At 40.8% G+C, this 18,151-nt stretch overlaps 1 protein-coding gene across 3 annotated transcripts in view; it reads left to right on the top strand.

Moving 5' to 3' along the window:
* Positions 1-17,929, top strand: part of taf12 (TAF12 RNA polymerase II, TATA box binding protein (TBP)-associated factor) — a 175,167-nt gene extending 157,238 nt beyond the window's left edge. For all 3 annotated transcript variants that reach the window (XM_041213036.1, XM_041213035.1, XM_041213037.1), the window contains 3 exons: positions 14,863-14,977; positions 16,010-16,098; positions 17,528-17,929. In XM_041213036.1, coding sequence (XP_041068970.1) covers positions 14,863-14,977; positions 16,010-16,098; positions 17,528-17,563 — 240 coding nt within the window. In that variant the 3' untranslated portion in view covers positions 17,564-17,929. The remainder of the gene's footprint in view (positions 1-14,862; positions 14,978-16,009; positions 16,099-17,527) is intronic.
* Positions 17,930-18,151: the final 222 nt, after the last annotated feature.

The following is an 18,151-nucleotide window of genomic DNA, read 5'->3' as shown; positions in this document are numbered from 1 at the left end:
TTTAGGTGTCCTGGTTCATGAATCACATAAAGTTAGTATGCAGATATAGCAAGTGATTAGGAAGGCAAATGGAATGTTATCGTTTATTGCAAAGGGAATGGAATATAAAAGCAGGGAAATTTTGCTACAATTGTATAGGGCGTTGGTGAGACCACATATGGAGCACTCTATACAGTTTCGGTCCCCTTACTGGAGGAAGGATATAATTGCATTAGAACCAGTTCATAGAAGGTTCACTCCTGGGATGAGGGGGTGAGGACAGATTGGATAGGTTGAGCCTGTATCCAGTGGAGTTTAGAACAATGAGAGGTGATCTTACTGAAACGTATAAGATCCTGAGGGGAATTGACAGGCTGAGTACTGAGACGGTTTCCTCTTATGGGAGACACTAGAACTAGGGGACACAATAAGGGGTCTCCCATTAAGGATGAAGATGAGGAGAAATTTTTTCTGAGGGTTGTTAGTATGTGTAATTCTCTTGCCTAGAGAGCGGTGGAGGCAGGGTCATTGAATATTTTTAAAGCTAAGACTCTTGATTGACAAGGGAGTCAAAGGGGTGTAGACAGCAAGGTAGAGTTGAGGCCACAATCAGATCAAATGGAGGAGCAGGCTCAAGGGCTGATTGGGCGCCTGCTCCTAAGTCGTATGTTAATAGGCACAGCAGCTGGCGAATTTAAATTTAATTCTAACTGGAATATAAAGCTCATATATCTGTAATGGCGATTGCCATAAAAGCCCAACTTTTTCATTCACTCATGAAATCAAGCCCTTACCTTACCCGTCTGTGTGTGACTCCAGACCCACAACAACTGCCTCTGAAAGGGGCCACTCATTTTTCAAGACGATGACTCAGCACCACCTTGTCAAAGGGAATTAGAGATGACCAATAAATGCTGGCTTTGCCAGCAACCCCCACATCTCACGAATGAATTTTTAAAAAAAAAAACTCCCTTACTCCTTTAATCTAGATGGTATCCCTGCACTTTGGATCTTCGTCTTTATCAGGATTTCTCAATTTGTAGTTTTAAAAACTGCCATTTACCTTCAGTCATTTTACTTTGATTCCTAGTCATGTCAAATCAATCTTTCATCAAATGTTATATCATGGAGGAAGATAGAAAATATATACTGTATACAAGCTATTGGGAACAGTAAGGTTCTTTAGCTCAGTTGTTTAATGCACTTTGTGGTGCAGAGCCATCAAGATGAAGAAGGTTCAAGGCTCAATGCTCTGTCTGTATTCTCCACTAATACAACCAGAACAGTACATTAGCAACTGTATTTCTGGTCTCTCCAGGAACCCCTGTTAGAAATGAGTGTATGGTCACTAGGTGAGAAAATGATCATATTTGGGTGTAGCATCTGGCATGGTCGAACAGGTTAGTGACTCTGTGACCAGGATCACCCAAATAAGGTACCAGAGCACTACCAGTATCTACAAAATTACCCCAGCATAGGTGTCCGCCTTCACGTTAAGTTGAAAAAAGTTACCCTTTTTGAAAACTTAGTTTCTTCCTCACTAGAGGGAGCTGTACTAGTTCCATTATTATATATGAATGCATTATAACTGCAAGTTTCATAGTGGAATTATATTGATAGATATTGTAAGATGAGGAAATTATTAAGATTTTGTTTTGCTATTGAGCAGAGAGACAAAATGCAGTTATTGCAGAAAAATGTTTAGAACATAGGAACAGGAACAGCCCTTGGAGCCTGTTCCCTCATTCAGTTAGATGATGGCAGATCTGTGACCTAACTCCAAATTGCTCCATGTCCATTAATACATTTGTTAATAAAGTTCTCATGAATCTCAGATTTAAAATTAACAATTGATATAGCATCAATTGTTGTTTGCAAAAAGGGAATATGGAAATTCTGCCAAGCTTTTTGAGTAGATTTCCTAATTTCATTTCTGAAAGCGCTGCTTCTAATTTTATATGATGTCACTAGTTCTAGATTCCCCAATCATCAGAAATAATTTCTGATGAAAGGCCACAGACCTGAAATGTTAACTGTTTTTTTCTTTCTTCATAGATGCTGCCAGATCTGCTGAGTATTTGCAGCATTATCTGTTTTCACTTCAGATTTACAGCATCTGCAGTATTTTGCTTCGGGAATAATTTCTCTATCCTATTTGTTCCCCTTTATCTTTTGAAAGGTTCAACCAAATCGTCCCTTACCTTTCTAAATTCACCGGAATAGTCATCCTTAAGAAGCGTGACTATATCAACAAAATGAACGCCACTCTTAATGACAGGTCCAAATTCGTATCCATTAGATCCGCCTTGCTCGGAAGTGAGCTGAAAAAAAATGCTTGCTGGACTTGAATAAGAGCGAAGGGCTGCCATCTGATATATATGACGGAGTTTGCCCTCCTAGCTTGCTGCGTCTGTGTATGTATGTGCTGCCCAAGACACACGCAAGTGATGTCCTTTGACATCAGTCTATGACTGATCCTGCACATCAGGAATTGGCCAAATGGTTAGGCGAATTGTTACAACCAGTTTTGAGCAAATCTTCCAGGCACAGTGAAGATTCCTTCACATTTGCGAAGACCACACAGGACTTGCATATCGAAAGCAATGCTGTGTCCATGTGCTCATTTGTAATTGCTAGCCTAATCACCAATGTTCCACTTAAGGAAGCCATAGATATTTGTGCTGCAGCACTATATCAGGGTGATCTAGACCCGCCACCATTACGTGAATCAGTATTCATCGAACTTATGAACTCGGCAACTCGCATAGTTGAGTTCAATTTCAATGACACCATGTATGCCCCAATAGATGGTGCTGCCATAGGATCTCCTCTTGGTCCAACTCTGACAAGCATCTTTGTTGGGTTCCGTGCGAAACGTGTCTTCGTTTGAATGACACCTAACCTCCTACCCCTTGCATATTTCTGATAAGTGGACGACACATTTGTTATGTTTAAATCTGCAGCTGCATGTAATAATATCTTTGCATGTCTTAATGGGCTCCATCCTACGCTCAAGTTCACCTTTTAAATGGAGCAGACAAATTAACTCCCTTTCCTTGACGTACTAGTTGAGAAATCTGCCAGTGGGTTCTCTACCACTGTCTACTGCAAGCCTACCTTCACTGGTCAGTATACACATTGGGATTCTTACAGTTCCGTGGGCTATAAGATTGACCTTATCGACAACCTAGTAAATAGGGCCTGAGCCATATGCTTATCATGCAAGCTTGATGCCAAAATAAGGCGCATCAAAAACATCCTGCGAGATAATGGCTACCCTGATCAGATCGTTTCACATTGTATGTTGCGCAAGCTCAAGAACAGACCCAAGGCCGCCACTTTTGGCCCTGAAAAGTTTGAGCAACGGGTGAGGCTAGCTATTTCATACTGCTACTATGCAGTAGCAACACAAGTGGTATGCACCACTAAGAGGATGCTGCTGTCAAGCCTGTCACATAAATAAGTAATGTGGTATAGAAATTTCAGTGCCAGTGTGATGCTGGGCATGTAGGCCATAAGTCCCAAAGACTCGTGAATCGTATCAAACAGCATGTCCCAGTCAAAACAAAAACAGAATTACCTGGAAAAACTCAGCAGGTCTGGCAGCATCGGCGGAGAAGAAAAGAGTTGACGTTTCGAGTCCTCATGACCCTTCAACAGAACTGATTTTTCTTTACAAGGAGAGGGGTGAAATATAAGCTGGTTTAAGGTGGGAGGAGGGCGGTGGGGGAGAGAAGTGGAGGGGGGAGGTGTGGTTGTAGGGACAAGCAAGCAGTGATAGGAGCAGATCATCAAAAGATGTCACAGACAAAAGAACAAAAGAACACAGGTGTTGAAGTTGGTGATAATCTAAATGGATGTGTGCTAATTAAGAATGGATGGTAGGGCACTCAAGGTTTGGCTTTAGTGGGGGTGGGGGGACATAAAAGATTTAAAAATAATGGAAATAGGTGGGAAAAGAAATTCTCCTATCACTGCTTGCTTGTCCCTACAACCACACCCCCCCCCCCCCCCACCCCCCACCACCCCACCTTAAACCAGCTTATATTTCACCCCTCTCCTTGTAAAGAAAAATCAGTTCTGTTGAAGGGTCATGAGGACTCGAAACGTCAACTCTTTTCTTCTCCGCCGATGCTGCCAGACCTGCTGAGTTTTTCCAGGTAATTCTATTTTTGTTTTGTTTTGGATTTCCAGCATCCGCAGTTTTTTGTTTTTATAGCATGTCCCAGTCGCTGTTCACATCAGGCAAAGTACAGACTGTACCCAACCAGCCCATGCGTGCAAAACTCAAAACGGTGTCCAACATTAGATGTGATTCTGCAATTGCACTGCATTTGCTAAATAATCCTCAGTTTGCTAAGAATTATGCTGACAACCAATTTAAGATTGTCAGTCAGGCTCTGTAAAGACCACCATTCGCTGGTTTATTCCTTAGGGCAATGCCTTGACCAATCAGAGTCAAGCCACATGGTTTAAATTTCAAACAATACTTGGTAGTTAACTCAGTCGCCATTAATTGGTGGGTTCTCCATGACAATGCCTCTAACAATCGAGTCCACTTGCCAACCAAGCACTCTCTTCTCATGCAGTATAAATTGTTGTCCCCATTACATTTGTTATTCTTGTGAATTGTCCAGATGAGTGCAAGATGAAAAGCTTTGATGAAAAATGTCTTTTTTTCTAGCAGTACTCGAGTTCTGTACTGCCAAATCACTAATAGCAATTGTGTTATATGAAGGTTTTACTGAGAGGTCAGTTGACAAAATGAGTGTGTAATTAACCCCCATAGATCAGAAGATATGATTCCTAATTTGTGCTGCATTATTTGACTTTAAATGGAATGATAATCGGGGAGCTATAATTAGTCTTGGTACCCTTAGTTAACATGGGGAAAATCACTTCTTTCTTCTGTTATGTGATCCCAGTTGGAAAGTACATGTGTGGGTATAAGCTGAGAACAATATCTAGCTCAGTTGTGATGACCCTGCAGACTCAAATTGTGCCAGCATTTGTTGTCTCTGTTTATAAATGCTGAGAGATCATTTGGGTGTGTTACAGGAGGGCTGCCACCAACTAAACCCCAGTACTAATTTATACCTGCAAGAGAAGATGACATTTTTTTAAATTATTTGTTTTACCCTAAAAGGGAAATCCATTATGTTCCTCTAAATGAAAAAAAGATTTGCCTTTAGATAACACCATTCATGACAACAGGACATCTTAAAAAAGCACTTTACAGCCAATGAAATACTTTTTGAAGTGTAATCGTTGTTATAATGTAGGAAATGTAGCAGTTAACTTGTGCGCAGAAAGCACCCATAAACAGCAATGTGATAATGGCCAGATAATCTGTTTTGGTGATGTTGACTGAGGGATATATGTTGACCAAGATTCCGGAGTACCTCCCAATTCTTGGGCCATGGGATTTACCTGCACTGGAGTGCTGCTTTGTGCTGCCTTAGAGGGCTTAAGTTGGAGTTTGGTGAGTGAGGGAGTTTAAGGGTTAATTTAATTTAAGGGTTAATTTCTATCTAAAGTCTAGTTTTTTTTCTAATTTAGCAATTAACTAAAAGTTGCCTTTGGGTTGGGAGAAGTTGAGTTGTAGTCCAGCTTTAATCAGGGGTTTATAGGATCATCTTGGAGCTGCAACTAGTTAATTAGATAACTGGCTTAAATAGATTTTCAGAAGCTTTGAATCAGGGAGCTTAAAAACTGGCCATCTTCAGTGCTGCTTTGGGCTGCACTAGAGTGCTTAAATTGGAGTTTGGCTCCAGTAGCTGGCTGTTACTTTGCTACAGGGGAACCCCATAAAGCAGCGGGAGTTCAGAGAGAGAGAGAGCCAGAAGTTTACAGATAATATCTAAAAGTGACATCACAAGAGCCCCGTAAGTTAGTTGGTAAGGCCTAAGTACAGGACTGGATACCGGTGGATGGTGAGTAAGGAGCCTTTTTTAATCTTTTTGTAAAAATCTAATTTTGTTTGTAATTAGCATGTAACTGAACTCTATAGTTCAAATTCTAAGATTCCCACCCTTAAGCAAAGTCTCCACTGAATGATCAGTTGGGCTTAAAGAAGCAGTTGAAACTGGTTCCTCTCTAACTGGGTCAGCTAGCCTTTCTCTTAGGAGCCTATAAAGCCAAATAACTTAGTGCAACTGAGAATAGAGCGCGGGGGAGTTGGGTGATTAAGGGAGTTGGGGAGGAAAAGAAAGAGGGGTGCTTTTGGCATTTTATAACTCAAGAGGAGCAGTGACCTTAATGAGTGAGGGGAATCGGGACTGAGACCAGAACAGGACCAGGAACCAGCGCAAGAGGAGTGGGTGGTCTTGGTAAGGAGGACCTGGTGAGTATTTCTACTGTCCTTAACATTCCTTAAACTAGCAGAAGTAAAATTAAAGGGAGTAATTTAAGGGTTAGTCATGGCAGGACAGCTTGGCCATGTGGAATGTTCCTCCTGTGCGAGTTGGGAAGTCAGGGTCACTTCCAGTGTCCAGGGCGACCATGTATGCAGGAAGTATCTCCAGCTGCAGCTGCTTGAAATCCACATTTGAGCCAGCACCGCAGCTGGAGTCACTCATGGATAGCATGTACAGTGAGGTGGTCACATGGCAGGTAAAGGGTGCACAGGCAGAAAGGGAATGGGTGACAGCCAGACAGAGTAAAAGCACTAGGCAGGTAATGCAGGAGGCCCCTGGGTCCATCTCCCTCTAACAGATTTTCTGTTTTGGCTACTACTGGGAGAGATGGTTTCTCAGGAGAATGCAGCAAGAGCCAAGTCCATGGCACCACAAGTGGGGGACAAAAAAGTGTGGGAGAGCAATATTGATAGGGGATTCTATCGTAAGGGGAGCAGATAGATGTTTCTTGCCAGCAGGCATGACACCAGGATGATATGTTGCCTCCCTGGTCCAGGCGCAAGGATGTCACTGAACGGCTGCAGGACATCCTGAAGGGAGAGGGTGAACAGCCAGAGGCCGTGATCCATATTGGTACCAATGCCATAGGGAAAAAAAAAGGGATGGGGTCTTAAAAGCAGAATATAGGGGCTAGGAAATAAATTAAAAGGCTGGACCTCAAAGGTAGTGATTGCAAGATTACTTCCAGTGCCACATGCTAGCAAGATCAGGAATAGGAGAGTAGAGCAGATGAATGTGTGTCTGGAGAGGTGGTGTGGGAGGGAGGGATTTAGATTCCTGAGACATTGCAACCAATTCTGGGGAAGATGGGACCTGTGCAAGCTGGACGGGTTGCACCCCTGCAGGACAGGGACTAATATCCTCTCAGGGGTATTCGCTCGTACTGTGTGGAAGGGGTTTAAACTAGAGTGGCGGGGGATGGGAACCTGAGCGGGGAGACACAAGAGGGAAACAAAAGAAATGAAAAACAAAGTAGAAAGCCAAATGGAAGACAGAGGAAACATGGGCTAGCAGCAAAAAGGGCCTTTGTATAAAAAAAGATGTGTAAAAATGTTAAAAAGACCAAAGACCAATCTAAAGGCACTGTATCTGAATGCACAGAGCATTCGCATTAAGGTAGACGGACTAATAGCAAAATAGATGTAAATGGGTACCATATGATTGCGATTACGGAGGCATGGTTGCAGGGTGACCAAGAATGGGAACTGAATTTCCAAGGGTATTTGATATTTAGGAAGGGCAGGCAAAAAGGAAAAGGAGGTGGGGTGGCATTGTTAGTTACGGATGAGATCAGTGCAATAGTGAGGATATTAGCTCAGAAAATCTAGATGTAGAATCAGTCTGGGTTGAGCTAAGAGGCAACAAGGGGCAGAAAACATTAGTGGGAGCTGTTTATAGGCCTCCCAAGAGTAGTGGTAAAGCAGGGGACAGCATTAAAGAGGAAATTAGGGATGCATGTAATAAGGGTGCTGCAGTAATCATGGGTGACTTTAAATTACATATAGACTGGGCAGACCAAATTAGCAGTAATAATGTAACAGATGAATACCAGGAGTGTGTACGAGATGGTTTTTTTTAGACCAATACGCCGAGGAACCAACTAGGGAACGACTAGATTTGGTATTGTGCAATGAGAAGGGGTTAATTAATAATCTTGTGCAGGATCCTTTAGGGAACAGAGACCATAACATGATAGAATTCTCCGTTAGGATGGAAAATGAAGTAGTCCAATCTGAAACTAGGGTCCTAAATCTAAACAAAGGAAACTATGAAGGTATGAGGAGTGAATTGGCCATGATGATTGGGGAACTTCATTAAAAGGCATGATGATGGATAAGAAATGGCTAATATTTAAGGAATGAATGAATGAATGCATTGCAATAGTTATACATTCCTTTCTGGCACAAAAATACAACAGGAAAAATGGCCCAACCACACCTAACAAAAGAAATTAAGGATAATATTAGATTTAAAGAGGATATAAAGTTTCAAGAAGTAGCAAACCTGAGGATTGGGAGCAGTTTATAATTCAGCAAAGGAGAACCAAGAGATTGATTAAGAGGGGAAAAATAAGAGTATGAGAGTAAACTTGCAAGGAACATAAAAGCAGACTGTGAAAGCTTTAATAAATATGTAAAAAGAAAAAGATTCATGAAGACAATCCCTTACAGTCTGAAATGGGAGAATTTATCATAGAGAACAATGAAGTGGCAAAGCAATTAAACAACTACTTTGTGTCTTCCTCCTAAAATGCTAGGGACCCAAGGGCCTAGTAAGAAGGAGGAATTGAAGGAAATTAGTATCACTAAAAAAAATGCTGGAGAAATTAATCGGACTGAAGGCCGATAAATCCCCGGGGCCTGATAATCTACATCCCAGGGCACTAAAGGAGGTGGCCATGGAAATTGGTTGTCATCTTCCAAAACTGGAATAGTCCCGCATATTGGAGGGTGACAAATGTAACCCCACTATTTAAAAAAGTAGGGAGGGAGAAAACAGATAATTACAGACCAGTTAGCCTAATATCAGTAGTAGGGAAAATGCTAGAGCCTTTGAGAAAGGATGTGATAACAGGACACTTAGAAAAAATGAATGAGATTAGACAAAGTCAGCCTGGCTTAATGGAAGGGAAATCATGTTTCTGGAGTTTTTTGAGGATGAAACTAGCAGAATAGATAAGAAAGAACCAGTGGATGTGGTGTTTTTAGATTTTCAGAAAGCTTTTGATAAAGTCCCACAGAAGTGTGCAAAATTAAAGCACATGGGATTGGGGGTAATACATTGGCATGAATTGAGAATTAGTTAACAGGCAGGAAACAGAAATAAATGGGTCTTTTTCGGAGTGGCAGGCAGTGACAAGTGGGGTATCGCAGGTATCATTGCTTGGGCCCCAGCTATTCACAATATATATCAATTATTTGGATGAGGGAACCAAATGTAATATTTCCAAGTTTGCTGATAACACAAAACTACATGAGAAAGTGAGTGGTGAGGAGGATGTTGAGAGGCTTCAAGGCGATTTAAACAAGCTGATTGAGTGAGCAAATACATGTCAGATGCAGTATAACGTGGATAAGTGTGAAGTTATCCACTTTGGTAGGAAAAACACAATGGCAGAGTATTATTTAAATGGTGATAGGTTGGGAAATGTTGATATAGAAGGGGACCTGGGTGTCCTTGTACAGCAATCACTGAAAGCAAGCATGCAGGTGCAGCAAGCAGTTAAGAAGGAAAACGGTATGTTGACCTTCATTGCAAGAGGATTTGCGTACAGAAGCAAGGATGTCTTACTAAAGCTATACAGGGCATTGATGAGACCACATGCTTCCCATTCAAGTGTGTTATAAGTTTTCCACCTGCAGAGTAGGTACAAAATAAACTCACCACAGAAAACTAAGTCAAGTCATTTCAAGTCTAAGTGCTCATATGGCAATGTGATAAATGTTATTTACAGTCACTCAAGCTCTCTGGCTATGGGAATTAAATATGAAAAAGTGTGAAGTGTCATTCCTTCAGATTTTAATTGTTGGAGGATTTTTTTAATATAAAACTTTAAAGAATGTTTTTCTGTCTCTTTTTTTCTCTCTCAATCCAGCCTTTCTTTCCCTTGTTACTTCTCTTTCTGTACCTGATTTGACATTGAATTCACCCACTCTAATCTATATTTCTTTCTCAATTTTTTGCTCTCTTTATTTCACAATGCTTCAATCTGATTGGTTAAGGAGACACAGAGTTGCTTACCCCATGGAGGGTCTCTGCACAATTCCCATCTCTGATTTCCAGCAGCATACTGTGTGAAACATCATTGACATTAAACAGGCAAGGGAAAATCTCACTATATGGGATACTGAGAGGTGGTGGATTTGAGGTGGAAGAGAAAGGCTTTTTCCTTTGATGTATTTATTGCAAATAAAATCCAATTTAGTTCTGTCTGGAGTCTAGTTTTAATGTTATTTAAAGGGATGGGATTTTTGGGGGGAAGTGTTCCTGCAAATTCCATGAAGCCAGATTTGTTGTGTTGTCCTAAAGTTAATCTTTTAAGATAAATTGTAATGAGGTGAGAATGAATTTGGGTGGAGAGCCTGCTCTCAAACTAAAGTAATTGTATAAAAGCAAAATACTGAGGATGCTGGAAACCTAGTACAAAAACAAAAATACCTGGAAAAACTCAGCGGGTCTGACAGCATCTGCGGAGGAGGATACAGTTGATGTTTTGAGTCCATACGACCCTTCATCAGAACTAAAACATACAGAATTGAGATGAAATGTAAGCTGGTAGAGGGGGGTGGGTGGGACAGGTAGAGCTCGATAGCGGGCCAGTGATAGGTGGAGGCCAAGAAGAGATTGCCAAAGATGTCATAGACAAAAGGACAAAGGGATATTGACAGTGGTGATATTATCTAAAAGATGTGCTAATGGGGACATTAAGGGTAGCAAGCAGGACAAGCTAGTGGCAGATGACCCTAGTGGGGGTGGGGTGGGGGGAAGGGATCAAAACGGGCTAAAAGGTGGAGATGAAACAATAGATCGAAATAAATTTTAAATAGAAGGTAAAAGAAAAATATATTTTTTAAAAAAAATTATAAATTATTGGAAAAAGGGGGTGGGGATAGAGGAGAAAGTTCATGATCTCAAATTGTTGAACTCAATATTAAGTCTGGAAAACTGAAGTGCCTAGTCGGAAGATGAGGTGCTGTTCCTCCAGTTTGCGTTGAGCTTCACTGGAACATTGCAGCAGGCCAAGGACGAACATGTGGGCATGAAAGCAGGGTGGCATGTTGAAATGGCAAGTGACAGGGAGGTCTGGGTCATGCTTGTGGACAGACCAAAGCTGTTCCGCAAAGCAGTCACCCAGTCTGTGTTCGGTGTGCATTGGGAGCAGCGAATGCAGTAGACTAAACTGAGGGAAGTGCAAATGAAGTGCTGCTTCTCTTGAAAGGAGTGTTTGGGCCCTTGAACAGTGAGGAGGGGTGAAGTAAAGGGGCAGGTATTGCATCTTCTGTGGTTGCATGGGAAGGTGCCATGGGAGGGGGTTGAGGTGTAGAGGGTGATGGAGGAGTGGACCAGGGTGTCCCGGAGGGAACAATCTCTGCGGAAAGCCGACAGGGGTGGGGTGAAGGGCAGATGTGCTTGGTGGTGGCATCATGCTGGAGTTGGCAGAAATGGCGGAGGATGATCCTTTGAACGCGGAGGCTGGTGGGGTGATAAGTGAGGACAAGGGGGACCCTATCATGGTTCTGGGAGGGAGAGGAAGGTGTGAGGGCGGATGCGCAGAAGATGGGCTGGACACAGTTGGACCCTGTCAACCACTGTGGGTAGAAAACCTCGGTTAAGGAAAAAGGAAGATATGTCAGAGGAACTGTTTTGGAAAATGACATCATCAGAACAGATGCGACGGAGGTGAAGGAACTGAGAGAATGGGATGGAGTCCTTACAGGAAGCGGGGTGTGAGGAACTGTAATCAAGGAGTTGGTAGGCTTGTAATGGATATTGGTGGACAGTCTATCACCAGAAATTGAGACTGAGAGGTCAAGGAAGGGAAAGGAAGAGTCAGTGATGGACCACATGAAAATGGAGGGATGGAAATTGGAAGCAAACTTGATGAAAAAGTTCCAGATCCAGACAAGAGCATGAAGTGGCACTGAAACGGTCATCGATGTACCGGAGAAAGAGTTGTGGGAGGGGCCCTTAGTAGGACTGGAACAAGGAATGTTCCACATGCCCCATAAAGAGACAGGCATAACTGGGGCCCATGCGGGTACCCATAGCCACACCTTTTATTTGGAGGAAGTGAGAGGAGTTTAAGGAGAAATTGTTCAGCGAGGGAACAAGTTCAGCCAGACAGAGGAGAGTAGCAGTGGATGGGGATTGTTCGGGCCTCTGTTCGAGGAAGAAGCGGAGAGCCCTCAAACCATCCCGGTGGGGGATGGAGGTGTAGAGGGATTGGATGTCCATGCTGAAGAGGAGGCGGTTGGGGCCAGGGAACTGGAAATTGTTGATATGATGTAGGGCGTGAGAGGAATCGCAGATGTAGATGGGAAGAGACTGGACAAGGGGAGAGAGAATGGAGTCAAGATAACAAGAAATGAGTTCCGTGGGGCAGGAACAAGCTGACACGATCGGTCTGCCGGGACAGTCCTGTTTGTCGATTTTAAAGTAATTGTACCTTTTCTCTGACAATGGTAAAATTTGAACTCAAGTACCTTGCTCTTCCAGCTTTCTACCCTTAATGTCAGCATTAGCACATTTCTTAGCTAATATCACCACTGTCAACACCTCTTTGTCCTTTTGTCTTTGACATCTTTTGGCAATCACTGGCCCTCTATCCAGCTCTACCTGTCTCCCCCCCACCCCTTTAAACCAGTTTAAATTTCACCTCTTTTCTATTTTTCTTTAGTTCTGATGAAGAGTCATTCGTACTCGAAACGTTAATTGTATTCCTCTCTGCAGATGCTGTCAGACCTGCTGAGTATTTCCAGGTATTTTTGTTTTTGTTTTGGATTTCCAACATCTGCAGTTTTCTGCTTTTAACTTGCTCTGTATAGTTGGAGGATGATCCACAGCATGTCTCGGGGTGGGAGTGGATTTTAGTTGTTTAGCTTGGTCAAGAGGGCTGTTTAGCCAGTCTATTAGTACTTCCGAGTTTATTGAAATAGACATGAATGTGGTGAATAGATAAAACATCATCTCTAAGTTTTGTGTTACAGATACTGGTAGGTTTAGTTTTACTAAGTGTTAGTGAAATGTCCTCACTTCATATTTTCGTATATCTGAAGAGGTATGTTAAATGGTTTTTTTTAAATAAGTTAAATTTGCCTATTTATCACAGAGATAATATTGCCTATCTCTACTTCCACCTCGGTTTATCTGATCCTGAAAGCATTATCCATGTTTTTTATCTCCTAGATGCAACTATTCCAGTAGTCTGGAAAAACTCAGCAGGTCTGGCAGCATCGGCGGAGAAGAAAAGAGTTGACGCTCTGTCTCTCTATCTCTCCGCCCCCCACACACACACCTTAAACCAGCTTATATTTCAGCTCTTTCCTGGACTCGAACTCAAGTTCTGTCGAAGGGTCATGAGGACTCGAAACGTCAACTCTTTTCTTCTCCGCCGATGCTGCCAGACCTGCTGAGTTTTTCCAGGTAATTCTGTTTTTGTTTTGGATTTCCAGCATCCGCAGTTTTTTTGTTTTTATTCCAGTAGTCTCCTGGCTGCCTTAGAGCTCTCACCTTCCAAAAACTGAACTCATCTAAAACCTTGTTGCCTATTGTATTCTAACCAGCACCAAGTCTGTCTAACCCATTATCCCTGCATTCGCTGACCTACATCGGTTCTGAGAATCGAGAATCTTAAAACATCGGTTGCTGGTCTACCAGCACCTCAGTTTTAAGATTCTCATTTTTTATCTCTCCAAAGCTTCACCCCTCCCTATCTCTATAACCTCCTCCAGGCATACACACAACTTGCAGACCCATATACCCTTCAAGAAATCTGCATTCCTCCAACTCTAGACTCTCATTCATCCCTCGCTCCCTTCACCCCACCATTGGCAGTCATACCTTCTGTCTTCTAGGTTCTAAACTCTTGAATTCCCTCACTAAATCTGTTTCTCATGTTTAAGAGCTTCCTTAAAACTTTACCACTTTGGACAAGCAAGTCACAGACTCGAAACATTAACTCTGTTTCTCTCTCCACGGATGCTGCCAGACCCACTGAGTTTTTCCAGCATTTTCTGCTTTTATTTCAGAATTCCAGCATCTGTAATACTTTTCTTTCATCCTTGTATTTAATTCACTGCCACTTCTCTTCCAGGAATGCCTACCTTGAAGAAACACTGCTCTTCTTTCCGTTTGTTACTTCTCTTTATCTCTGAAAAAGAGTCATACGGGCTTGAAACGTTAACTGTTTTTCTCTCTCCACATTTGCTGCCAGACCAACTTAGATTTTCCAGCATTTTCTGTTTTTATTTCATTTTAATCACTTGTCCTGATAGCTCCTTCTTTGGCTTGGTGTTAGTTCCTGTTTCATTACATTTTTCTGAAGCGCAATGGTGTGTTCTCCCTATGGTAATGACACTATATAAATGTATATGTTCCTGCTGTTAAACCATTATTTTTATACCTGATTTGTAATTCATTGGCTCAATCACCTGAGCTAATAAAGGTCTTCTATCCGAAGGCTCATATCAATCGAATTAATCGATTGTAGCAGCAAAGAGTATTTAACCCCTGTGTGAAGCTACAAGGCAGAAATTGTGCTTATAAAATTATACACCAATCAGAGGAGCAATGGTTCTCTTAAGTGTGTTTGGTTTGGACTTAAGAAATACCTTAATTAAAGCCTAAAATCATAATGCTTGTAATTAGGGGTTCATCACATGACACCCATAGGTAAAGACCATGTGTTTCTATTTCTACAACATGGAATATTTTCATCAAAAGCAATTTTTGTGCCCCCCACATGCAGATGCTTTTGCAAATTGCTGATGATTTTATTGAAAGTGTAGTGAGTGCTGCATGTCAACTAGCACGCCACCGCAAGTCAAACACACTGGAAGTCAAGGATGTTCAACTGCATCTTGGTATGTTTTTGAAGTAATACTTTCTCCTTTGGTGTTTTTTATGCTGTGTTTTAATACCGTCCTGAAATTAAACTTCAAATACAGATGATTATGAATTGCAAATAAAGGGTAAAATGCTTCCATTTATATAGTGCCTTTTACGACCTTAGGACAACTGAAATCACTTTACAGCTAATGAAGTACTTTTGTAAAGTAGTCACTGTTGTAATGTAGGAAACACAGGCAATTTACACACACAGTAAGATCTCACAAACAGCAATGAGTTAAAGGTCAGATAATCTAATTTCAGTTTGTTATACTGGTTAAGGAATAAATATTGGTCAGGACACCAGTATTTATATTTACATATTGTAGTCACTTTCAGCATTGGTGCCTAATCAAGGAAGTAAAATGAGTGTTCTATCTCTGATCCCTCTCTATTAACGGTTAGTGGTTTAGGAGGAAAGCAATGGGGCAGATTGATAAGCGCCTGGTAGAGAATGATGGGCTGAGGTGTCAGATGTGACCCATCAAAATAACTAATGGGGTTGGTACATGGCATGATGCATTAACATTATGCAGACCTACTGCAATCATTGACATTTAAACAGTGCAGTTTAGGATGCAGTGTAGCCATTTCATTGGAAGAGAATATACACTTACTGCTGCCCAAAGCATCATTATTAACAGCAACACCTACTAATTGGTAAGCAAAAGTAGTGTCTGTCTAAAATGTAATAATTAATCTCAACATGATTAATATTGTCCATTGTTTTCCATGCCAATATTCAAATGTTAAAATATTGTAAGACAATGTTTTTATTTAAAGAAGCCTAAGATGTTGCTGCATTAATCTCCAGGTTATTGGCTGATGAAGCCACTGCTATTTTCAGTCATATTAATTAATGGAATGCAATGGAAGATTTTACTTTTTATTCAGAATGTTATGGTGGCTTATGCCTTGATGCATGCTTATTATAAAGTATCTTATTCTCAGAAATGTTGGATCAATGGTAATTGGAAGTTGAATGTGTCTACATTTTCTTTTATAAGAACGCCAGTGGAACATGTGGATACCAGGATTTGGTTCAGATGAAATTAGGCCGTATAAGAAGGCCTGCACAACAGAAGCTCATAAACAGGTTAGAAAGATGGCTTCTTTAAAAATATATTTTAAATCAGTGTGAAAATATCGCTTTTATGCAATTAAACAAAGCCTGCAATATATTGATAAATGGGCCATTTCTTAAGCATGTATGGCATGCCACTTTGTTCCCAGTTATGTAAAATTGAGGCTTTTTTTTTTATCGTCATACACACCATGAATTTCTTCACTATTTCAGTGTTTTACATATGTGAAAGTAAAACTGACCTCTTCCTGCTGGTAGACCCTGTGCCCTATTTTGTCATCAACACATCAGTCAAGCAACTTGATCATCTTTTAAAGAACAAGCAGAAAACTGAATTTAATCCAGATCCTGTAGCTCTTGAATTCGTCCAATGATTATAGATACTTTTAGTATAGTTTCTTAAAAAATAATTTGAGCTCAAGAATAATTCTAGTAATTATATTTACAGCAGCAAAATTTATTTTGTGAGCTTTTTTGTGCATTTTGAAGGATCCTGTTAGATTTGGAATTAACTTTAATTTCAGTACTGATTAAAGGTGAATAGATTTTGAAGTGGGTGTTATATACATTATCCCAAGGGAGGGAGAACAGAAAATGCAAAGGAGAGTTATCCAAATCAGTCTAGCTTATCAAGCATCTGGCACAGTCCATGCTATATTTCTTGACACAAATTAACATATCCAATTTATTGAAATGTTGGGTAGCCCAGTTGGTTCAAGGTCCTGGTACAGAGCTGGAAGTTTTTGAGGTTGAATTCTGATGGGGTTTACTTATCTATCATCCATCTGAGGTGGATAAAATGAAGACCATTTCATAGCACGTGAGAAGAAAGGAGACTTCATGCATTGTTTGCCACATTGTCGTCGTGTCTATCTATTCATTAGTGGAATTGGGAATCAGGACAATACTGAATAGATAGTCAGTATGGACCAGTTTGTTGGTATTCTGTTACTTTCTCTTGTTTTATGAATGATTTAACATGCAGAGAAAAATATGTCTGAAATTCAAGTTATGTTCCCTGTGGTAGAGCAGTTTGTTTATACCCTTGCCTTTTTCGGGTGGGGGGAAATAAATTTGATTAAATGATTGGTTCAAGTGACTAATATTGTTAGCCTGCTACTCTTCTTGTTTATTCTTTGTGTTCTGTGTTTTATTCAAACTATATTTTTCCATAAACTTTCACAATTGGCATTTTTTTTAAAGTGCATGCCACAATAACTCCGCTTTTTATTTCACTGAAATTCACCTTAATTGTCATTGATTTGTTGCTCAACTGATGCATTCTTTATAAATGCTTTGCCACAAAGTTATCTAATTGCATCCATTTTAGTGGTATAGATTGTACTTCCAGCTCAATTTTTGTTTTAGACTGTAACGTTTTCAAATAAGAATCTCAAAATTATGAATCATTGCATAACCATGTGGCCTCTTTCTCTTGCAGAGAATGGCACTGATACGTAAAACAACCAAAAAGTAAAGCATTGATGAACAGACCATTTCTACGACAAAGTTCTGAACGTTACAAAACATTCTCAGGCTTATCCTCCATTTCTGCTGAGGAACCTGCGATGGGTGAAACAGTGTGTTTGGTTTTTTTGTGAAAATGAACTGATATAGCTTTGTATTGGTACCAACATACTGTAGCAAAAAGGTACTTGATGCTCCTCCCTGAATACAAAATGCAAGGACTTGTACAAAGTGGATGGTGTGTGTATGGAACGGTGACGTTTCTTTGTTGATTAATGGTTAGTGTGATATATGGAGTGTTAAGTAGCTGGTTTTCATATCTTTGTATAGAGGTAATGTTGACCATTTTTGCCAATAAAATATTACTCAACTTGAATGCAAATGCACTTATTTGTAATTACACCATTGGAGTGGAATTCATAATACAGTCAAGAGTAGTCCCCTGAATCCTTTACTGCTTGTAGTATTGGGTTTATCCACTGTAGTGAACTTCTGTGATTTTTTTTTTCTTCTTTGTATTGACTAAAAGTACCATCCCTGTACAGAGTTGGATGATACAAGGCTCAGTTCCTGGTCTAGTTGATCACGCAGTGGTATA

Source organism: Carcharodon carcharias, chromosome 19 (genome assembly GCF_017639515.1).
Source record: "Carcharodon carcharias isolate sCarCar2 chromosome 19, sCarCar2.pri, whole genome shotgun sequence".
Taxonomy (NCBI): Eukaryota; Metazoa; Chordata; class Chondrichthyes; order Lamniformes; family Lamnidae; genus Carcharodon; species Carcharodon carcharias.
Note: the sequence above shows the minus strand (reverse complement) of the source record. Positions and strands in the feature narration are given on the sequence as shown.